General features: G+C 45.5%; 1 protein-coding gene across 7 annotated transcripts in view; it reads left to right on the forward strand.

The window, feature by feature from the left end:
* The window catches only part of pard3aa (par-3 family cell polarity regulator alpha, a), a 946,605-nt gene that overhangs the window by 512,892 nt on the left and 408,933 nt on the right, over nt 1–24,780 (forward strand). For all 7 annotated transcript variants that reach the window (XM_078425377.1, XM_078425422.1, XM_078425385.1 and 4 more), the window contains 5 exons: nt 2,189–2,280; nt 3,022–3,105; nt 17,079–17,204; nt 18,052–18,434; nt 23,262–23,401. In XM_078425377.1, coding sequence (XP_078281503.1) covers nt 2,189–2,280; nt 3,022–3,105; nt 17,079–17,204; nt 18,052–18,434; nt 23,262–23,401 — 825 coding nt within the window. The remainder of the gene's footprint in view (nt 1–2,188; nt 2,281–3,021; nt 3,106–17,078; nt 17,205–18,051; nt 18,435–23,261; nt 23,402–24,780) is intronic.

Raw genomic sequence — 24,780 nt, forward strand, 5'->3', positions numbered from 1 at the left:
ATTTACCAAGCCAATTTACCTACAAACCTGTACGTATTTGGAGTGTGGGAGGGAACCGAAGATCTCGGAGAAAACCCACGCGGTCACGGGGAGAACGTACAAACTCCGTTCAGGCAAGATGGAACCCGAGTCACCGGTTCTGCAAGCGCTGTAAGGCAGCAACTCTACCGCTGCGCCACCGTGACCGCCCTCTTTATATTTCTTTAAATATAATGCTGTGTTTAGATATGGGACCACAACTTTATAAAGGAAACTTTGTCCGTTCAACACCAAGAATTTCAAGGCTCCAAATTGACTTGCACTAATGTGTAGAGTAAGGACAGAGACGGCAGCGATTGACAGAGCTCTTTGTTTGCATGCTTTTTATTGATGGTTTCCAAATTCCAGTTCCTTCTAGGAATAATGAATGCAGACTTCTTGTACTGTTCAAGTTTGCGCAATCACCCGGTGATTTAATTGGCCAGAATTGCTGCAGTTTATATTGAATTGTTCATCTTCAAATGCTGTCAGTGCTTTGTCATTGCTGGAGGGAATATAGTTGATGAAATCTAGTTTAAATGTCTACCCAGAGCTTCGTGTCACCATTATTAAAGCTGGACTGAGAGAAAAAAAAAAAGACAGCTGTGGGTAATAAAATGAAAGGAGCAATTGTGAGTTAACAATGATCTTTTATGTTGACCCCAGAAAGGCATCCGAGAAATGTTCCAGTCAGGACCTTATTCATTTTTCAGCATTGTGGTTGCACTGGAATCATGTTAACAATAGGGCAGCACTGTGGTGCAGACGGCCGAGCTGCTGCCACCTCACGGCAACAGAGACCCAGGTTCAATGCTGACCTTGGGTGCTGTCAGTGCAGAGTTTGCATGTTCTCCCTGTGACCACGTGGGTTTCCTTCGTGGTGCTCCAGCGTCCCAAAGGCGTGCGGGTGTGTGGGTTAATTGGCCTCTTTAAATTGCCCCCATTGCCCCGATGGTGTCGGGAGTGATTGCCAGAGTGGAATAACATCGAACTGGTGTGGACGGGCGATCGATAGTCTGAGGAAGGGTGTCGACCCGAAGCATCACCCGTTCCTTCTCTCCAGAGATGCCGCCTGTCCCGCTGAGTTACTCCAGCTTTTTGCGTCTATCTTCTGCTGGCAAGGGCCTGGTGGGCTGAAGGTCCATGTAGCTGCACCTGCACATTCATTCAATCGATCGAAATATTATTATTTGCTCTTGCAAATTGCGACAACTTCATATCAGATGAATGAGAAATAATGCTCAAGATGGTGGTTTAAAGTGGAAGCTGCAGAATAAATAATGTTACTCTTACTGACAAAATTGGTGGGAATGAACTGCAGATGCTGGTTTAACCCAAAGATAGACACAATGTGCTGGAGTAACTCAGTGGGACAAGCAGCATCTCAGGAGAGAAGGGACAGGTGACGTTTCGGGTTTTGTTGCTTTGTTGTTACCTTCGCCTAGCTAGCAATGATCTATTAAGTGCGGCACGGTGGCGCAGCGGTAGAGTTGCTGCCTTACAGCGAATGCAGCACCGGAGACTCAGGTTCGATCCTGACTACGGGTGCTGTACTGTACGGAGTTTGTACGTTCTCCCCGTGACCTGCGTGGGTTTTCTCCGAGATCTTTGGTTTCCTCCCACACTCCAAAGAAGTACAGGTTTGTAGGTTAATTGGCTTGGCAAATGTAAAAAATTGTCCCTAGTGGGTGTAGGATAGTGTTAATGTGCGGGGATCGCTGGGTGACGCGGACCCGGTGGGCCGAAGGGCCTGTTTCTGCGCTGTATCTCTAAATCTAAATCTAAATCTAAATTCCACTTTTACCTTGATCTCCACCCCCTTTGCATGTCTCGTTTTCACACCTTACACTTCCTTATGTCTGTATCTCCCTTTCCCCTGACTCTCGGTCTGAAGAAGGGTCTCGACCAGAAACGTCACCCATTCCTTCTCTCCAGAGGTGCTGCCTGTCCCGCTGAGTTACTCCACCATTTTGTGTCTTATCTTCGATAAAATAGGTGGACCATGTTGTGGATTGTGCGTGGTGCTGCACCATACAGTAGGAGGCAGTTACTTTCTCTTTCATGCACTATGAAGTGGAATTCCTCATGGACTTGTGTTAAATGAACACGGTGTACATTGTCGCAGTGATTACTCTTGCTTTTGTGACTTGAATTTCTCTTTTGCCTTCAGGAGGAGGAAGGGGCAGAAGAGAAGAATAACAGGACGGAGCCAATTCTACGAGCTGATTCTTGCCTTGAGCATGGACAGAGCTTTTCACTTGGGTACGCTCACATCGATAAAATAATATTGCATGCTGTTTTTCTTTTAACATTTATGGACGTCCACAAAGGTTCGTTTTATCAAGGGCATTGTGCAAATCAGTGAAGTTTATTGTTGGCCCGCAATACCCGATAACTAGAAATTGCCAATGAGGAAGAAAGAAAAATACTTTTGTATAAATTCGTGCATGTTACACACAACAGTGAAATTTAAAAATGCTGAATGGAGTCCTGTTTGCAAGACTTGTGCATCGAGTTCTGCTCAGATAAAACACGTCAACATACTCTGGCCTTTTTTAAAAAAAGAGCAAAATTCCCCAGGAAGTCCTCAAGAAAAACTCCCATTATCTTGGAGGCCATGTCCAAATGAAGATAACTTTTCAACCGAGTCTCTTTATATCATCTCTGACTACTGATGCCTCCAATATTCAAAGCAGCGTTATTTTGTTTGTAATTAGGTGATTTCAAACAAATTCAAGCAGACCAACCTATTAACAACCAATTATTGCAGTGAATGATTTTTTTCTGCTAAGTTTTAATTGAACAAGGGTTTTTGCATGAGGTTGATGTTGTCAGGTAATTTCCACATTATGCTTTTGTATTTATTTATTTTTTCCTCATTGACCATTTTCTCATGTAACTAGATCAATAACTGCCTGCAGTGCATAACTTGCAAGGTCTCATTGTTTTTAATTTGGGTTGTTTACTTCACATGATGTTACCCCATCCATCATTGTCTCACAGTGACGTTCTCAAGTTGGTTGAGGTCTCCAACGAAGGAGGGCCATTGGGAATCCATGTCGTGCCTTTCAGTTCCACCGTTGGAAGGTAAAGCAAACCATTCTGCACGCTTTTTATGTTTTTTATAGTTGTACTTAATTTCAATGAAATCTGCAGTGTCTAATGAATTCAATCTACTGAATATTACTGATGGTATGCCTCATTGTCACCTTCCCCTCAACTAACAATGTTCCATTCTGCATTTCCTTGATCATCGTCCCCTTTGATCTGTGTTTTCACACGTTACCTTTCCACATCTCAATGCCTCCCGCTCCCCTGAGCTCTCAGTCTGAAGAAGGGGTCTCGACCCGAAACGTCACCCATTCCTTCTCTCCAGGGATGCTGCCTGTCCCGCTGAGTTACTCCAGCATTTTGTGTCTTATCATCAGTGTAAACCAACATCTGCAGTTCCTTCCCACACATTAAAATAGTGGGATCACTTGTAAAGTTCGGTGCTCGCACTTCAGGTATGATATTTGAGTGCATTGCCCTCATTTGGAGTTGTGTGTATTTTAATTCTGGCCTACCTTTGCGATCTCCTAAAGATTTTATGTCAAATTACAAACATGGGACAAAGCAAAAAGCAGTCTTGTGGTCTTAGACACAAAATGCTGGAGTAACTCAGCGGAACAGGCAGCATCTGATTAAGTCTGAAGAAGGGTCTCGACCCGAAAAGTCACCCATTCCGTCTCTCCAGAGATGCTGCCTGACCCGCTGAGTTACTCCGGCTTTTTGTGTCTATCTTCGATTTAAACCAGCATCTGCAGTTCTTTCCTACACATTAAGTCTTGTTGTCTTCACTGACACGATGCTAGGCTCTTGCCTTTGGTTTGGAAAATGTCACGGGTAAAAATAATGACAAACGCTGCAACTTAAAATTTGATGCCCTCATGAATTCACCGGCTTCTGTTTTGAAGTCTGTGCTTTATCTTGAGCTTTTTGGGGGGGTCATGCATATTATTTGCTGTTCTAATTCCAGTGTGACAGACTGTCTACATCTGAACTGGCTCGATAACATAGACACAGCAAAAAATATATAATTCTCCACTCAACTCACATGATTCCCTTAAAACTGCCACCTGTCTCTGAGCTTTGATCATAAGCGAGGCATTCATTAAAGCAGTCTCGAGGCAGCAGCTACACTTGGTAATGTATGTCAAGTGTGAAAAATAAAAGTAGAAATATTACCAAAAGAACTTCAGTGCATGAGAATAATGTCAGAATTGATTGAATGATGCCATGCTAAAAAGTGGGTAGATGGTGCAGAAATCCACTATTAAGGCTTGTTCTGCTCGGTGTTTCGCCCCTTTGAGTTTTGATGTTCGTTCTTTCTCAGCTCATGAATATAAAACAAATCTTTCAAATAAAAATTGTAATCCAAGCAAACTAATATGAGCTCGCCTTCCCCCCCACTGTGTGCATTTTTGCAAAGAGGTCCAATAGCTGGGAATATCGTTTTCATAACGAGGGCTTCCACTAACTTCTTGGAGATGCTGTTGAACGGAATAAACCTCATTTTGAAATGACAATCTCAGAGAGAAAAAAAAACTTTCAAGTATTAAACCTTGAAGAACTATATTTAGACAGCAAGTAAACCTCATCTGTTGTTGCAGGTTGACTTAGATGAAGTGGATTTGGTTGATGGGTTTTTCCAATTTATAAGGAAGTGTCTCTATTTGTTTCTTCGTGCCACCGAGCAAAACTGGCTGAATTAATGCACATTTTTTAGTGGTATTAAAATGTGTGCTATTTGCATCGTAATAATGGGGGCACCTCCAAAATAAATCTTTTCCGCTGTTGCACAAGAGCTACCACAGCTTTGGCGATGACTTTGAAAGCATCTCTGCGGGAAAGCCTGAAACGTGGTCTGATTTCGGGGCTGGATATTCAAATAGTGCTTGCACCTCGTCCCTTGGAGGGGTCAGGAAGGTTATTTGGTGGACAAACACATCAAACATAATGCAAGCAAAGCACAATGCAAGGCGAGTCATCAAAAAGCTTTTTTGCCCCGGTATAATTGTTTCCCCCCACCCCCCCATGAAATGTTATACTGTTTCTAGCATCTGTAACAGCCAAGGCTGGCGCAGCAGTAGATTTCCTGCCCCGGGTTCCATCCTGCCCAGGGCTGCTGTCTGTACGGAGTTCGTACGTTCTCCCTGCGTGACCTGCGTGGGTTTTCTCTCCGAGATCTTCGGGTTCCACCCACAGTTTTGGTCTCCTAATCTGAGGAAAGACATTCTAGCCTTAGAGGGAGTACAGAGAAGGTTCACCAGATTGATCTTTCGGATGGCAGGACTTTCATATGAAGAAAGACTGGATTGACTAGGCTTATACTCGCTGGAATTTAGAAGACTGAGGGGGGATCTTATTGAAACATATAAAATTCTTAAGGGGTTGGAGAGGCTGGATGCGGGAAGATTGTTCCCGATGTTGGGGAAGTCCAGAACCAGGGGTCACAGCTTAAGGATAAGGGGGAAGTCTTTTAGGACCGAGATGAGAAAACATTTCTTCACACAGAGTGGTGAGTCTGTGGAATTCTCTGCCACAGAAGGTAGTTGAGGCCAGTTCATTGGCTATATTTAAGAGGGAGTTAGATGTGGCCCTTGTGGCTAAAGGGATCAGCGGGTATGGAGAGAAGGCAGGTACAGGTTACTGAGCTGGATGATCAGCCATGATCATATTGAATGGTGGTGCTGGCTCGAAGGGCCGAATGGCCTACTCCTGCACCTATTTTCTATGTCTCTATGTTTCTACGCTCCAAAGACGTAGGTTAATTGACGTGGTATAAATGTAAATTATCCCTTGTGTGTGTGTAGGATAGTGTTAATGCGTTCGCTGGTCGGTGCGGGCTCTGTGGGCCGAAGGGCCCGTTTCCGCGCTGTGACTCTAAACTAAACTAAATTTGACTATTTAACGTCATGGTTAAAATGAAAAAAAATGTCTGAGGTGTTTCACGAGGCATTATCAGAGATCAGGATAAAGGAACAAAGGATAATTTAACAAGGGTCAACATAAGTGATCAAAGAGGCAGGTCTCAAGGATGACCTTAAAGGAGATGGAACCCATGCCATTGAAGCCAAGGCTTCACGTTCTGCAGCAAAATGGGTGAATGTGCAAAATTAGTGCCCGGATATTTTGGAGGTGTAGGAACTAGACACAAAAAGCGGGACAGGGGGCATCTCCGGAGAGAAGGAATGGGTGACATTTCGAGTCAAGTCCCTTCTTTGGAGCTTGTCACTGCAGGGAGAGAAATCAGAAGGTGAGGAACACTGTAGGCCAGAGGGAGCAGGGATGGAGGGAAGCAAGATTTGGTGCAGCATTTATGGAACCAGCTTAAAATGTTACAGAGAATATGAGTGCAGCCAAGCCAAGCGCTAGAATTGTTGCCTTTTAAAGTGCCGAACAAAAGATTGGATCATTCATGGATTCTGGTCTGGAGAAGCGTCTCGACCCGAAATGACACCTATTCCTTTTCTTCAGTGTTGCTGTCTGACTCACTGAGTTACTCCAGCTTTTCTTGTGATCAATCATTGATCAATCATTGAGTTGCGTTGGACAAAAGCAAGGTGACAAAGATGGGAATTGCAAAACTGTGGGGCCAGATGCTCAACATGTGACCACATAGAGAAACAAGAACTGTAGATGCTGGTTTACAAATGAAGACCCAAAAATGCTGGAAGCATCTCTGGAGAACGTAGGTTGCTTGTGTTTTGCATAGGGTTGCTATTTTTATGATTTAGCCTGAGAAGCTGATCAGGGAAGGAGTAGACTCAGGGCATGGCTATGGAATGCGTGTGGGTCCTAACGAAATTGGCTGCAGTCATCTCACCGATTAACTGGAGCAAATTTAGCATTGATTTAAACTTGTCCATTGACCATGCATTGGGCGGCACGGTGGCGCAGCGGTAGAGTTGCACTTGCAGTGCCAGAGACCCAGGTTCGATCCTGACTACGGGTGCTTGTCTGTACGGAGTTTGTACGTTTCCCCCGCGACCTGCGTGGGTTTTCGCCGAGATCTTCGGTTTCTTCCCACACTCCAAAGACGTGCAGGATTGTCGGTTAATTGGCTTGGTATAAATGTAAAACTTGTCCCGAGTGTGTGCAGGAAAGTGTTAATGTGCGGGGATCGCTGGTCGGTGCAGATTTGGTGGGCCGAAGGGCCTGTTTCCACGCTGTATCTCTAAACTAAACTGAACTGAACTGAACTTGAGAACACCATAAGTGGGAGAGTGTGAAAAGGTAAATCCGGGTAACCAGCCAGTAACTGGGATTGCCATTGTGCAGTTGCAGCGGTGCCCATTACAGGAAAGATGTGGAGGCTTTGGAGAGGGTGCAGAGGAGGTTTACCAGAATGCTGCCTGGGTTAGAGGGTTTTTAACTACACCAAGAGATTAGACCGACAATAGACAATAGGTGCAGGAGTAGGGTATTCGGCCCTTCGAGCCAGCACAGCCATTCAATGTGATCATGGATGATCATTCTGATCAACTTTACGTCGCAGGTTGTGGGGAGACCTGATGGAAGTATATGAAATTATGAGAGGCATAGATAGGGTAGACAGTCGGAACCTTTTCCCCAGAGTAGAAATGTCCAAAACTAGAGGTCATAACTATAATGTAAGAAAATAACTGCAGATGCTGGTACAAATTGAAGGTATTTATTTCACAAAATGCTGGAGTAACTCAGCAGGTCAGGCAGCATCTCAGGAGAGAAGGAATGGGTGACGTTTTGGGTCGAGACCCTTGTCAGGGGATGTCAGTGGATGGGGCGGGACAAAGATAGGATGTAGTAGGAGACAGGAAGACTGATGGGAGAACCTGGAAGGGGGAGGGGATAGAGATGGAAAGCAGGGACTATCTGAAGTTAGAGCAATCAATGTTGATACCGCTGGGGTGTAAACTGCCCAAGCGAAATATCAGGTGCTGTTCCTCCAATTTGCGCTAGGCCTTCCTCTGGCAATGGAGGAGGCCCAGGACAGAAAGGTCAGATTGGGAATGGGAGGGGGAGTTGAAGTGCTGAGCCACCGGAAAATCAGGTTGGTTAAGACGGACTGAGCGGAGGTGTTCAGCGAAACGATCGCCGAGCCTGCGTTTGGTCTCGCCGATGTACGGCAGTTGACACCTGGAACAGTGGATACAGTAGATGAGGTTGGAGGAGGTGCAGGTGAACCTCTGTCTCACCTGGAAAGGCTGTTTGGGTCCTTGGATGGAGTCGAGGGGGGAGGTAAAAGGACAAGTGTTGCATCTCCTGCAGTTGCAGGGGATAGTACCTGGGGAGGGGGTGGTTTGGGTGGGAAGGGACGAGTGGACCAGGAAGTTTCGGAGGGAACGGTCTCTGCGGAAAGCAGAAAGGGGTGGAGATGGGAAAGTGTGGCCAGTAGTGGGATCCCGTTGGAAATCATTCCCAATCATTTCCTAAAGAAATTGAATTGATCCTCTTACTAGTATCAGTATTCCTCCTGGATCATTGGGAACAATAAGAAAATAATGTTTAAACTCATATGGATGCTTGTGTGCAAATAGTGGCATGGTGAAGATATCTAGGAAAGCAAACATTGAAGGAGATACCTTGTCAGTCTTTCCAGCAACATCTCGCGTGATCGAGATAGGTCCCAACCCGAAACGTCACCCATTCCTTCCATCCAGTGATGCTGCTGAGTTGCTCCAGCAATTTGTGTCTATCTTTAGTCGAATGTTTTCTGTCTCTTGATTCTTATCATCTTTTATAATAGTGTCCAAACTTTGTGATATATCCTTGTGGCATTATTGTCTCGTAGCTGTACCAATTGGATTAAATATAAGATCATTGTATTTTTTTCTATTTTTACCCTCCTTTATTAATAAATCAACCCCCCCCCCCCAACAGCCCTCACCTCCCCTCACAAAAGTACCATGCATTCAGAGGCTAATCGTAAATTATATAAGCCAACTGATGGAGGAACTCAGTGGGTCAAGCAGCATCTGTGAAGGCAAACTGTTAATTGACATTTCAGGTTGGGACACTTCAACCTAAACATCGTCTGTCCATTTCCTTCCACATATACTGCCCGACCTGCTGAATTCCACCAGCAGTTTGCTTTTTGCCCCATATATGTCAGTTCGTGTGTTTGCAATCTTGAATGCTAATCTTTCACCTTTGATTCAGATTTCCAAAATATTGGCCCTTACAACAAGTTCTGCATGTTATCTTGGCCTCCATGTCAGAGAAATTTGCTCCAATACTATATACGCATGCACCTATGTTCCTGAGACCACTTGTGTCACTTGACATTTGTGTCAGTCAAAACATTGAGATTTGGTTAGGAAGGAACTGCAGATGCTGGTTTAAATTGAAGATAGACACAGCTGGAGTAACTCAGCGGGACAGGCAGCATCTCAGGAGAGAAGCAATGGGTGACGTTTCAGGTCGAGACCCTTCTTCAGACTAAGGACAGGAGAGTGGGCGGTACATAGATAAGGAAGTGTATAGATAGGGAAATGTAAGGTGTGAAAACAGGACCAAGGAAATGGAGATAACCAAAGTGGCCCTTTGTCCTGTTTTCACACCTTACACTTCCTTATCTATGTACTGCCCATTCTCCTGACATCAGTGTAATACTCCAGCATCTTGTATCTATCATTGAGATTTGGGATTCTTTGCAGGCCTCAGCAAGTGATGTAATATTGAGGGGCATTTAGTTGCATAGTCTTAAGGACTGTCTTTCAGACGAAGTGTAAATGCAAGTCGTGTTTTATCCGTTAAAATATGATAAAATATGATCACCATTTTGAGCCGACAGTTTGGAGAATCCTCCAACTGATACCATCTTAGTATTAGAGAATGCTTCAGCTAACACCATTTAATAAAAAATAACATTCCAGCGTTCTTTTATTTCGACCATATTAAAATTTCATTTTATAACAAGGAACTGCAGATGCTGGTTTATGCCAAAGGTGGACACAAAATGCAAGAGTAACTCAGCAGGTCTGGCAGCATCTCGGGGGAAAATGGATAGGTGACATTTCGGGTCTTTGTATCACACAGTAATTAGTTTAGTTTCGAGATACAGCATGGAAACAGGCCCTTCGGCCCACCGAGTCCTCACTGACCAGCGATCCCCGCACATTAACACGACCCAATACACACTGGGGACAATTTACACACAATTTACTAATTATCCCACAAACCTGTACGTCTTTGGAGTGTGGGAGGAAACCAAAGATCTCGGAGAAAACCCACGCAGTCACGGGGAGGATGTTCAAACTCTGTACAGACGGCGCCCGTAGTCGGGATTGAACCGGGGTCTCCGGCGCTGCAAGCGCTGTAAGGCAGCAACTCTACCGCTGCGCCACCGTGGCCGCCCCTTTATTGCACTTCATTTATTTGTTAACAGTGAAATTGTTTTAAATTGAAGTCACATATTGATGTGATTATTTTAGTTCACTTTGGTGAAGATGTAGGGCATGCATTGCATCTGATAAAAAATTGTAAGATACTTGTTTAATTTGATGAGCAGTGAAGTCCAAGCACGTGCACTGAGCAGATGTGCTAATCAAGTGCCGAAAGACATCATAGCCAGCACTTAGGAGCAAGGCGCGCGTGACTGTAGCTGGTTCACTTGCAATTTCTTACAGCATCGCCATTCTTTAAATTGCACTTGACAGCCCCTGAATTGATAGCCATGAGGTACTGAGGTGGATTAAACTGGCAGTGATGTGTACAAATGCAGTGCTACATCCAGCTGTGTGAAACATCCCAAGTATTGCTACAGTCCCAGCTTGTAATAATTCACTGGAGTGCCCTTATCACGTATAGCACTATTTACCTCGTGTCATCATTTATGAAGATGAACTGAAGTCACTTTTACTTTGGATAGGCAGTTAATTTATGTGGTATAAGAAAATAACTGCAGATGCTGATACAAATCGAAGGTATTTATTCACAAAATGCTGGAGTAACTCATGTTAACTAATTTATGTGGCTCGCACTTTTCAAGCCTTGCATCAACCTCGGGCAATTCCAATCCTTTTTTTTTTTTTAAATGTTTCAATTTCCTGACACTAACTGCTGTCAGCAGAAATAATTTGTGTGAATTGTTAAAAGTGACTCGATATAGTTTATACTAATTAAGCTGAAACACTAGCTGCACTTGTTTAAAGTAATTTTACAGGGTAGTAAATATCAACTCAATTAAAGGATTAGGTCATTGTGCCATCTATGCTACATGCCCTGTGGAATTGCAATTATTCAGTAAGAAGGTGCTAGAAATAAAGTTCAGGAAGGAACTGCTGATGCTGGTTTAAATCGAAGACAGGCATGAAAAGCTAGATTAACTCAGCCAACATCTCTGGAGAAAAGGAATAGGTGACGTTTTGGGTCGAGACTCTTCTTCAGACCTGAAACGTCACCTATTCCTTTTCTCCAGAGATGCCGTCTGACCCGCTGAGTTACTCCAGCATTTTACGTCTACCTTCGCTAGAAATAAAGTCTTAGCTTTTCAGAATGAAAGCCCTACTCCCTTTAGATTTTTTTTAGATTTTAGAGATACAGCGCGGAAACAGGCCCTTCGGCCCACCGAGTCCGTGCCGCCCAGCGATCCCCGCACGTTAACACTATCCTACACACACTAGGGACAATTTTTACATTTACCCAGTCAATTAACCTACATACCTGTACGTCTTTGGAGTGTGGGACGAAACCGAAGATCTCGGAGAAAACCCACGCAGGTCACGGGGAGAACATGCAAACTCCGTACAGACAGCACCTGTAGTCAGGATCACACTTGAGTCTCCAGCGTTGCATTCACTGTAAGGCACCAACTCTACCGCTGCACCACCGTGCCGCCCGTTTCTTGCATTGGACTCTGTTGAGTCTTCCTACTTGCACAGAATCGTTAAATGGTCACAGCACAGAAACAGGCTCACTCATGCCAACTTTGTACAGAAATCCGTGATCGGTCTTGAGTCGGGTGTTGTCTTTATGGAGTTTGCACGTTCTCCCTGTGACGGTGTGGATCCGGTTTCATCCCGCATCCCAAAGACTTGCAGGTTTGTAGGTTGATTGGCTTCTGTAAATTGCCCCTGGTGTGTAGGGAGTGGATGAGAAAATGGGATAACATAGAACCAGTAGGAATGGGTAAACGATGGTGAGCGTGGACTAGGTGGGCCGAAGGGCCGGTATCCTTGCTGTATCACTGAACTAAACTTAATGAAAGAACAACTGAAATGCCTAGCTAGTTGACCCATTTATGAGGGTATTTGAGGAAGGAATGTTAGATGAACACCAGAAGAAGCTCTAATCTATGTACTAAAACTCTTGTTTGTTTGTTTGTTCCTGAACTACAGCCAAAACGGTACACGATAGCGCGCCAATTTTAGGCCCACTTTACTCACCGTCGTCCCTTTGGTGCTAATGGAAGAGGTTTCATTGAAATCGGTTTATATTTTTTAAGTTATTCACATTTTAAAGTTTAAATCTATCTCCGAGGGAGGGGGGGAGGGAGGGAGGCGGGTGGGGGGTTGAGGGGGATGGAATGGGGAGGGGAGGGGAAGGGGAGGGGGAGGGGTGGGGGGGGGGAGGGGAGGGGAGAGAGGGGGGGGGCAGAGGAGAGGGTGCTGCACCATTGCAGGAGAGGTTTGGGCCCAGCGGGTCCACTTGGTCTAGTATTCTAACAATGCTCTTGGATCTTTTATGAACACCGTTACAAGCAGTTGGGATCTCAATTTAATTAAAATCAATACCTCCAACAACACTGATGCTTAAATACTATTATTATGTACGAGCTGAGGTTGAGTGCCATGGGCTTGGAGTTTGACTTAATCAAATAACTCGTGTATTCCATTAGTTCTTTGTGACGCTAGTCCTCACAGGGAGTAGACTGGAAATTCTGCTGTCCTCTGCTTTTAGATTTAATTTTGTAATAGACCTTGGGTCCAAATCGCTCCTGCGGCAGCCCTCCCCACCTGACGATCCTGCGGGGCCCGGCAACCCTCTCCAACTGACCAAGCCCGTTGCCTGGCGGGGAGTGTCCCCTGGGGCTCTGGGCGGGCGAGGGGGGACAGGGAAGGGGAGAGGGTGCCACTCACGTCGGCCCCCATGCCGCCAGCGCTGCAGCCAGAGCGAGCCATGGACCTAAAGCCTCTCCTGTCTCAGTCTAGCACCCTCCTCTCCCCAACTCACCCCCCCCCCCCCCACTCACCCCCTAAACCCCTTTTATCCCCCCCTCCTGCCCTGCCCTCTCACCCACTCCATCCCTCCCCTCAACCCCCTCTGAAACCTCCCCCAAACCTCTCCTGCATTGGTCTAGCACCCTCCCCCCCACACCACCTCCACCCCCACTCCCCCCTCCGCTCCCTCCCCTCCCCCCCACTCCCCCTCCCCTCCCCCTACCTCCACTCACCACCCCCACCCCCCCCACTCCCCCTCCCCCCTCCCCCTCCCCCCACACCCTCCCCACTCCCCCTCCCCACCCCCACTTCGCCCTCCCCTCCCCCACTTCTCCCCCACCCCCCCCTCCCCTTCCCACCCCCACCTACACTCCACCCCCCACTCCCCCCCTCCGCTCCACCCCCACTCCCTCCCCCCCCCCCCCCCACGCCCTCCCCCCCCCACTCCCTTCCCCTCCAACTCCACCCGCCAAATAAATTTTATCTGTAAAATAAATCGGTTCAGCAGCAGCAGCACAAGCGGGAGCTAAACAGCTCAGGCTCAGTAAAAGGCAGCTGGAAGGAGACGGCAGTTCATTTCAGCGGGAAGAGCAGGGGCAGCGCCCCCCTCTCCCCCTCCCCCCCTCTCCCCCTCCCCTCCCTCTCCCCCCCCTTCCCCCTCCCCCCCTCTCCCCCCCCTTCCCCCTCCTCCCCCCCCCCCAAAGTGGGACCCAGACTAATTGGGCGTCGAGCTGGATGAAAGTAACATTTTAAAAGAGTCTTTTTAAATGGGTGGCGCTGCCCCCAAGTGGGACGTCACTCTGGTGGGTCCCGCTCCCCGGCGGACATCCTGAGCCCCCCCCCCCCATTGGCCGTCACTCGGACAGGTCCCATTGTACCATCACACGCTGAACACGGCAAGAAATCGGGGTTTTTTTAGGTAACTTTTAAACTTTAAAATCTCTCTAACTTTAAAAATATAACACGGATTTGGATGAAAGGGTCCCCAGGACAAAGGTGAGTAAGGTGGGTCTAAAATTCTGGGGGTCATGTAGGGTTTTATTGTGGATAAGAAGGGTACACACACATGTAAGTATTAAATGAACGGGACCCAACGGCTCGTCACTCTGGTCCCGTCCCCCCCCCCCCTCATTGGTGGTCACTCGGGCGGGTCCCGTTGTGACGTCACACGCTGCAGACGGCAAGCATCAGGTAATTTTAACTTTAAGTTCTCTGTAAGTTGACAAATAAATCTCTCTAACTTGAAAAATATAAGAGCAATTTGAATGAAACCTGTATGAATGTGGTCCCCGGGACAATGGTGAGTAAGGTGGACCTAAAATTGTGCAGGTCGTGTACCGTTTAGTTGTGGATAATAAAGGCACCCACAGAGGAAGAGGCATAGGGAACACAGGGAGCAAACAAACAAGATGAGAGTTTTAGTAATATACTAGACCAAGTGGACCCGTTGGGCCCAAACCTCTCCTGCATTGGTGCAGCACCCTCTCCTCCCCCCCTCCCTCTCTCCTCTCCCCCCTTCCCCCTCCTTTCCCCCCTCCCCTCTCCCTTCCTCCCCTCCCCCTCCTCCCCTCTTCCCCCCTCCCTCCTCCCCCTCCCTCCACCCCTTCCCTTCCCCTCCTCCCCCCCTCCCCCTCGCCCCTCCCTCCCTCCTTCCCCTCCCTCCCCCTCCCTCCTCCCCTCCCGCTCTCCTCCCTCTCCCCCTCCCCCTCCCCCTCCCCCTCCCCCTCCCCCTCCCCCTCCCCCTCCCCCTCCCCCACCCCCTCCCCCTCCCCCTCCCCTTCCCCTCCCATTCCATCTCCCTCAATCCCCCTTAACCTCCTCCTCCCTCCCCCCCTCCCTTCCTAGGAGATAGATTTAAACTTTTAAATTGTGAATAACTTAAAAAATATAACACCAATTTCAATGAAACTTCTTCCATTAGCACCAAAGGGACGACGGTGAGTAAGGTGGGCCTAAAATTGTCGCGCTATCGTGTGCCGTTTTGGCTGTAGTTCAGGAACAAACAAACAAGAGTTTTAGTATATATATATAGATATATAGGTGATAGGAAGGACTGCAATGTTTTTAACCAATTTGGCTTTAAATTCCAAACTTAACTAAGCTGTCAACCAACAATAATTATCTGCAGATGGACAAAAAATGCTGGAACAACTCAGCGTAACAGGCAGCATCTCTGGAGAGAAGGAATGGGTGATGTTTTGGGTCGAGACCCTTCTTCAGGCTGAGATCAGGGGAGAGGGAGACACAGAGATAAGGAAGTGTAAGGTGTGAAAACGAGCTGGAGAGCACGAGGAAACACAGAGGGGGAGCAACGAGAGAGGATGTTGCAGAACTCTCGTCGGAGAGTAGGCACACCTTGAGGAGATTTTGCAGTGGATTTGTAGGAAGGAATTGCAGATGCTGGTTCACACCGAAGATAGACACAAAATGCTGGAGTAACTCAGAGGAACAGCTAGCATCTCTGCAGCTCTGTAGACCAAACAGAATAGTTTATGTTTAACTTTTGGTGGTGTTTTTGCAAAAATGGTAATATTGCCACTTTAATAATAATAATAATAATGCATTACATTTATATAGCGCTTTTCATACACTCAAAGATGCTTTACAGGGATTTAAAGAACATAGGGAAGTGAATAAATAGATAAATAAGTAAACAAACAGAGAAAGGAGACAGAGGGTGAGGTGACCTTCGGTGGTTGAAGGCAGTACTGAACAGGTGAGACTTCAGTGATGTTTTGAATGTGGTGAGTGAGGAGGAGTCTCTGACGGTTTGGGGTAGTGAGTTCCATAGGGTGGGAGCAGCGATGGAGAAAGCCCTGTCCCCCCCAGGATCTGAGTTTGGTCCGGATGGGGGGGGGGGGGGGGGCAGGAGGTTAGCAGCAGCAGAGCGGAGGGTGCAGGTGGGAGTGTGCCTGTGGAGGAGGTCAGTCAGGTAGGATGGGGCCAGGTTATGGAGGGCTTTGTAGGTCATGAGGAGGATTTTGTACTGGATTCTCTGGGGGATGGGGAGCCAGTGGAGTTTGTAAAGGACGGGAGTGATATGGTCACGGATCGGGGTGTGGGTGAGTAGACGGGCAGCGGAGTTTTGAATGTATTGAAGTTTACTGATGATTTTTGAGGGTGCGCCATAGAGGAGGCTGTTGCAGTAGTCCAGACGGGAGGTGATGAAGGCGTGGATGAGGGTTTCTGCAGCTGTGGAGGAGAGGGATGGACGGAGACGGGCAATGTTTTTGAGGTGGAAGAAGGCTGTCTTTGTGATGTGTTTGATGTGTTTGTCGAAGGAGAGGGTTTGATCTAAGATGATTCCAAGATTTTTAGTGCAGCGTCAGCATTTTTCGAGCACATGCAAAATGTATATTTCGTTTTGTAATTGATGCTTTTAATGGTATCAGTATTCTTTATTTGGATACAGCACTGAAACAGGCCCTTCAGCCCACCAAGTCCGGGTCGACCGGCAACCTCCGCACACTAACGTTATCATGCACACACTAGGGCCAATTTACACCTGTACCAAACCAATTAACCTCCAAACCAGTATGTCTTTGGAGTGTGGGTGGAAACCGGAAATCCCACGGGGAAAACCCATGCAGGTCATGGGGAGAACGGACAAACTCGGTGCAGACAAGCACCCAGAGTCAGGATCGAACCCGGGTCTCTGGCACTCTACCGCTGCGCCACCGTGCCGCCCTGTCATGGGGTGAGATGGAATTTGAGTCACGTTGGACTCAATCAGTCTCTGTGACCGTTACTTGGTTTTCGAAAGGCAAGCTGAATGGAATTGCTGCGACATTGCTGTAACTGGAGAGAATTTTACATTGTGTGTTATGCATTGTGCATTCAAGTACTTAGTGAAGAGCTGTGACCTTTTTCTTGCAGGACACTGGGGTTATTGGTCAAGCGCCTGGAGAAAGGTGGCAAAGCTGAGCGGGAAAAATTGTTTAATGAGAATGATTGCATCGTCAAAATAAATGGTGGTGATTTGCGAAATATCCGATTTGAACAGTACGTATCTATCTGCATGATGTATTCTTAGGGTAGATAGATCTGCACCTTATAAATCGTTGACAATAGACAATACACAATAGGTGCAGGAGGAGGCCATTCGGCCCTTCGAGCCAGCACCGTAATTCAATGCGATCATGGCTGATCATTCTCAATCAGTACCCCGTTCCTGCCTTCTCCCCATACCCCCCTGACTCCGCTATCCTTAAGAGCTCTATCTAGCTCTCGCTTGAATGCATTCAGAGAATTGGCCTCCACTGCCTTCTGAGGCAGAGAATTCCACAGATTTATAACTCTCTGACTGAAAAAGTTTTTCCTCATCTCAGTTCTAAATGGCCTACCCCTTATTCTTAAACTGTGGCCCCTGGTTCTGGACTCCCCCAACATTGGGAACATGTTTCCTGCCTCTAACGTGTCCAACCCCTTAATAATCTTATACGTTTCGATAAGATCTCCTCTCATCCTTCTAAATTCCAGTGTATACAAGCCTAGTCGCTCCAGTCTTTCAACATATGATAGTCCCGCCATTCCGGGAATTAACCTAGTAAACCTACGCTGCATGCCCTCATAGAAATTCATGAGTTTGGGTAAATGCACCGAGTTTTTGTTTTTCCACATCATTTCATTTCTCTTTTAAAAAAGCGCCTAACTGGTAATCTCTCGGCGTACATAAATATTAAATGTCAGCGATGTAAATAAAATTTCAATCAATTTAATATTTAGCGATTTGGTGCATTTGCATAAAAAGCCTTTCATGCTATGTAATTAAAGATTGTAATTATGTTAATAATCTCTGTGAAGACTGATGGCATTAATTTGTTAACGTCTCCATCTTTCCTAAATCTAGAGCGCAACAAATGTTCCGCCAGGCCATGCGTTCACATGTTATTTGGTTCCACGTGGTCCCTGCAACACACAAAGAGCAGTACGAACAACTCCCTTTTGGTGACAAAAATGCCAGCTTTTCCAACCGTATCCACGCGGATACCCAGGGCAACGATCGAAAGAGTGCGATGAACGCAAATCTGGACGAGACCCCACAGAGGCTGCCTCGGACAAGCAGTGAGGCAGACCAAACTGCTTCTTATTCTCACCTACCTCATAATCACACCGCAGCGTCGAAACCACCAACCGGCCAGAACCCCACTCCCCAAAGAATGAACTCCACCCCTGCCACAGGTTTCAACACCAAAAAAGTCGGGAAGAGACTCAATATTCAGTTGAGAAAAGGTGAGAAAGTGATGGGTAATAATCACAATAATAATATATTTCTTTATTTGTCCCACACCGGGGAAATTTGCAGTGTTTTTACAGCAGCAAAGTGGATAGCAAGAGATCATTCATTATAAATAAAAATAAAGATAAGGATAATTGTCATTATTTACTGTTACTGTTGACTGGTCTGCTGGGAGCAGTGCTGGTTGTGCAGTCTCACAGCAGCGGGAAGGAAGGACCTCCAATATCTCTCCTTCACGCACTTGGGGTGAAGGAGTCTGTCACTGAGGGAGCTGCTCAGTGCAGTGACAGTGTCCTGCATGGGGTGGGAGGTACATTGCAGTTGTGTGTTATTTCCCCATCAATGTATTGAAGAGGCTTTTGTTTCTTTGTTGCATAATTTGAAAGACGCTCAGAGATTTTCTGTGGAATGAATAAACAATTAGATTCTGCACACGTCAAAGCTGACAAGGATCAATTCGAGTGGGCGCATTAAGGATGTGATGAATAAACAGCTTTTTATCAAACTGATTCACAGGAGGTTGATATTATTGACAATGTTGGCATTTCTTCCTCATGTCTAATAGTCCCTGAATTCTGGGGGTAATTAAGAGTCTGTCATATTGGTTGTGCAGGCACATATTACCCAGCCCTGGAAAGAACAGTAGATTTATTTCCTTGAAGGACATTAGTGGTCCACTTACAATCCAATACTTTAAACTGAGATATAGGATTGTTTTTAGATCTTATTTCCAATAATTTGTGTTTGAACCAAAGGGACTGAGAAAATTAATTATCCCTCTTCCGGCTCTTGCTAGCAATAAATATAATATATTCTACAAGGTATGATATGCTTTTATTGATAAGGTTCTGCAACCTTTTCGATTCACCTTGAGATTAAAGATAAAGCAAAGCAATTTTCGTTCTTGCAGTGTCAGCCATGGTTGGCATCCGCGGCTCTGATACAGACAGCTACAGCAGTCAATGTCGACAGAATGTCTCACAGCGAAGGCATCACAAAATGTGATACAAAATGCTGGAGTAACTCAGCGGGTCAGGCAGCATCCCAGGAGAGAAGGAATGGGCGACGTTTCAGGTCGAGACCCGTCTTCAGACTGATGTCAGGGGAGGGGGCGGGACAAAGGAAGGATGTCGCTGGAGACAGGAAGAGCAGTGAGAGAGCATGTTGCTAAACACTCGTCGAAGGGAGGAGGAGAACTTCTTCAAAGTTAGCCACACCTTGAGGAGAAATCGCAGTGGAGCGGCAAGTTGTGTAGGAAAATAGCTGCAGATGCTGGTACGAATCGAAGGTATCACAAAATGCTGGGGTAACTCAGCGGGTCAGGCAGCATCTCAAGAGAGAAGGAATGGGTGACGTTTCAGGTGGAGACCCTTCTTCAGACCGATGTCAGGGGAGGGGGCAGCAATAACTCACCTTTGATCACGTTGGTATGGTAGAATATTCCAAGATATTTCATTTGGTGGACTGTAATAAATACTCCAGAGTTTAACATATATAGAACGTGGAAAACGGACAATAATTGCAATTTGGTCTATGAAACCCCATGGTGGGACGGACTGGAATCACCTGTGGAGACTTCCCTTGGGCCAGTGGGTGGGGGGGGGAGGGACCAGGGGTCAGGCCTCCAGGTGAAGGGAGTGAACTATTTGCGTTTTTCAATCACAAGGCCAAAAAAATCCTGAGGTGACTCCTCATTGAATGTGATTCTTCACATAATGTGGGATTTGATGTGGGAATGCTGGTCGAATGTTCAGTTGTGAGAATGTTTCATGTTTTCATTTGGTTGCTTTCTGCAAGTGATGATGGAGACAAAATGACCTTGTTCCTCGACTACGAGTAGGTGATTTTGAACACTCAGCAGATACGACATTGGCGGAGAGAAGCAGTGCCAATGTTTCGTGTAGGAGAACCTTTGATTAGAAACGAGAGAATTTATGAAAACGCAACGGGTCACAAATGTTAATGGTGTCAAATGAAAGAACATGGTAATTATGAATAAATAATGAAAGGCGCCTCCAGGAAGTTTAAATGGAAGGCGTACAGGTGAAATCTGAAATAGCAGAAGAGGCGAGATGAAGGAAGCAAAATGCCGGAAATAAGAAATACGGAGTTGAAATGGCGGATGACCTGAAGTAGCTGCATTCAGTTTTGAGCTCTGAAGTTTGTCATGTGCCCAGTTACAAGAGATGCTGTTCCTTCAACTTGCCTTAAGCCTTTCTGGAACGCTATCAGAGGTTAGATTGTGGACTGGGATTATAGTTAAAGAGATCGTAAACTTAATATTCTGGATTTGGCCAAGGTAGATTCGAAAACCACATGGAAAGATCTGACACTCTCCCATCTCGCCCTCCCTCCCCCATATATTTATTATCAACATATTTATTATCTAATCACCAATTTATCTCCTTTCAAGGTCCCTGTAGCCTTGTTGTGACCCACCAGTGTCCAAGGCTCTTGTGCATGGACTCCCTCTTCCCTCCCCCCTCGTCCCCCACCCTCCCCTCCCTCACTCTCCAAGACGCAGTTCAAAACCTACCCCTTTGTCCAAGTTTCTGTTCATCTGCCCTGGAACGTCTCGGGTGGGTCACTATTTAATTCTGTTTTTCTTGTTCCAATTTTGTAATGGCAAAATACATTAAAGGTGCCTTGTAAAGCAATTACACGTATTAGAAGTTGCCACACAAATAGCTTATTAAATTGGTCTCCCTTTCTCCAATCCTGCTCTACTCTGACCATTCGCCTTGATCCCAAACGGAAAATAACAGCACCTGCTTCGTAGGTGTGAGCATTCCCTTCCTCAGCATCAGCATTCGTGTGGCGACTTGAGCTTAATTACTCCAAGCTGGGGTGACGTTGTCCAGTTTAACGTTGTCCAGTTGTCACATTAGAGCCCTGGAAGTGACCAGATAGAGAAAATACTTTTCATCTACTGACACTGTATTGAAAGCCAACAGCATACTTGTAAATTAAAATAAATGACACTTGCTCATTTGCAACAGAATCTGCAACTGACTTCAATTTGAGTGGATAGTAATTCCTGCTTTAAAATCCTTCCCAATATACCTCATATCCACTCCTAACAGGCTCGTTAAACTATAATAAGGACTATGTTTTAGATCAAAACATGCTGAGCTCCATTTATAATTGTTGCACTCATTCCAGGTTTGAGTTTCCCGTTGGTGTTTCATGCAAGCAATCATCTTGCCAGAAATTCATATATATATATATATTTATTCTAATAATTGAATAAGGTCACTGATCCGTTTCAGTCAACATGAGATAATTGTCATTCATTTGTCTCATAGAAAGGTCAGATTATGAACTTTATAGCTTTCAGATCGTTGAGCCGTGCAAAAAACGTCTGTTTTGAAGTTTATGCCTCTAATATAAGCCACAGTACTGTTCAAAAGAGTGATACAGTATGGAAACTGTACTGTCATAGAGTGATACAGTATGGACACAGGCCCTTCGGCCCAACTTGCCTACCTACACCAGCCAACACGTCCCAGCTACACTAGTCCCACCTGCCTGCATTTGGTCCATATCCCTCCAAACTTGTCCTATCCATGTACCTGTCTAACTGTTTCTTAGACATTGGGATAGTCCCTGCCTCAACTAGGCCTCGACTAAACGTTGGAACATTCCTCTTCTGATTTATTCCCTGCCTAATTGTTATGATTAATAATTTTAATTTTTTTTTTTTTTTAACATTTATTTATTTTCCGGTCAATACAATACAACAGATTGACCATACAGTTGTGAAAGTTAAATAGTACGAAATCATTGTCTCGAAAATGAAACAATATAATCACACATGATATTATTTTCTGACTGAAAAAAACAGGTGTAGAGGCAGAAGCCAAAGCTTAGGGCGGCACGGTAGCGCAGCGGTAGAGTTGCTGCTTTACAGCGAATGCAGCGCCGGAGACTCAGGTTCGATCCTGACTGCGGGTGCTGCACTGTAAGGAGTTTGTACGTTCTCCCCGTGACCTGCGTGGGTTTTCTCCGAGGTCTTCGGTTTCCTCCCACACTCCAAAGACGTACAGGTATGTAGGTTAATTGGCTGGGCAAATGTAAAAATTGTCCCTAGTGGGTGTAGGATAGTGTTAATGTGCGGGGATCGCTGGGCGGCACGGACTTGGAGGGCCGAAAAGGCTTGTTTCCGGCTGTATATATATGATATATGATATATGATTATTGTACTTATTTAATTTTTTCTTCAAACTTTACCCCTATCCCCCAAACGTAACTAATTGGATATCTGAAAATGTATGCGATGTTCATATTTTGGAGCATGTTTGTTATCTAATCACCAACTCATCTACTTCCAAGGTCCCTGTAACCTTGTGGCACCACATCACAGAACTCCCAGTTTTTGTTTTTTTTTGGAAGGATATCTTGAGATATTTTACAGCTTTGTTGACATTTGTAGAGTGTAAAAAAAATGTCGAGCAGCATGCTGTGATCCCAGCCCTGTGCTTGCGGAGTCTGAAAATAAAAGTCAACCACTTGCAGTGAAACAACACGAAAGCAGATCCCAATAACAGTGAACAACTTTCTGCATATGTTCTAAAACTTTATTGAATTTTGCCTGAAGGCTAACAATGTGCTTTGCACTTTCCTCTCATTTAGCATATTAAAGAAATGGTACCAACAAATGCAAAAAATATGTGCATTGCCAAAAATTGCAGTCTTTTTTAAATTTCAGAGAGTTTGTGTGTTCCACCATCTAAAATTTATAGTTTTATTCTATTATTAATGATCATTCAATCCCTGCTCCAGTAAAACATCAAACTAAAATTTCTGCCTTGCTCTGTCAGGTCCTGAGGGCCTTGGCTTCAGCATCACATCGCGTGATGTCCCTGTTGGTGGTTCAGCGCCGATTTATGTGAAGAACATCCTTCCTAAGGGTGCAGCCATCCAAGATGGCAGGCTGAAGGCAGGAGATCGTCTGCTTGAGGTGGGTGGACACAACTATGAAAGTCATCGATTGTCAGCTTTTCACTTCAAAACCGTCTGTCTTCCCAGGAGAGCTTTGAGCATGTTTCATCATTCTGTAGGTGGAGCTAATGAACACGAATAGTGTAGACAGAGTTGCCTGTGGTATTGAAGTACTCATTTTTGCCCTATATATGTAACAGTATTAAAATTTGCAGCATAAATGCGTGTGTGTGTTTTATGATTTGTAGGAAACTTTTACAATGCAGTTATATATTCGCAAAAGTCTTCCTAAATAGTTTAGGATTTTGTTGCATGTTTATGTTGTCATGAAGTTTAAAAGTTAGTAGGATCTGTGTTGAAATATAAACAGCAATACAATACAATACAATATATCTTTATTGTCATTGTACAGGGGTACAACGAGATTGGGAATGTGCCTCCCATACGATGCAATAAATTAATTAGCTAGTCAGTATTAATTTAAACAACCCAATGAACAGTTTTAAAACAGAATAAAGTGCAAGTAGATCTGTGCCGGTTCACTGTGCGATGTGACCATCCGGCTCAGCAGGACCGGTTCATAGCAGCTATGGCCCTGGGGATGAAGCTGTTCCTGAGTCTGGAGGTGCGGGCGTAGAAGGCCTTGTATCGTCTGCCCGATGGTAGAAGTTCGAACAGACTGTTGCAGGGGTGTGAAGAGTCTTTGTGGAGGCTGGTGGCTTTTCTGAGGCATCGCGTGTGAGGCTTTTCTGAGGCAGTGCAATAACATCCATTGTGAGCAAATAAAATACAACTGTTTTGAAAAGTTTTGAAGGTAAGCAATGATAGAACAATAGAAAGGATAGCCTGGACTGTCATTTTGCTTTTTGATGGTTAAAAATTATACCATCGACTTGTGTGTTATCACTGAGGCTCTATTAATTTTGCAAAAGCAATTGGCAGAGGCAGTAGTTCTTCAGAACACCCATTCTCCAGATGTGAGCATCAGTGACAGGATCAGTGTTCATTCACCATCAGAAGAAGGGTCTCGGCCCGAAACTCACCCATTATGAGTTGTTGCAAGCTAACGAATATACAGGAACTGCAGATGCTGGTTTACACCGAAGATAAACGCAAAATGCTTGAGTAACTCAGCGGGACAGGCAACATCTCTGGAGAGAAGGGATGGGGCTGCAGAAGGGTCTTGACCTAAAACGTCACCCATTCTTTCTCTCCAGAGATGCTGCCTGTCCCACTGAGTTACTCCAGCATTTTGTGTCTATCCAACGGATATATACTTTAGTCTATTTTCCCATTGTGGTAAAGAATGAGAGAAAGAAATATTGCCCTCACCTGACAAATTAACCACAATATTTTCAAGAGTGAATTGACCACAGTGAACTGTGAATCAGATAATGA

Source organism: Rhinoraja longicauda, chromosome 2, assembly GCF_053455715.1.
Source record: "Rhinoraja longicauda isolate Sanriku21f chromosome 2, sRhiLon1.1, whole genome shotgun sequence".
Classification (NCBI taxonomy): Eukaryota; Metazoa; Chordata; class Chondrichthyes; order Rajiformes; family Arhynchobatidae; genus Rhinoraja; species Rhinoraja longicauda.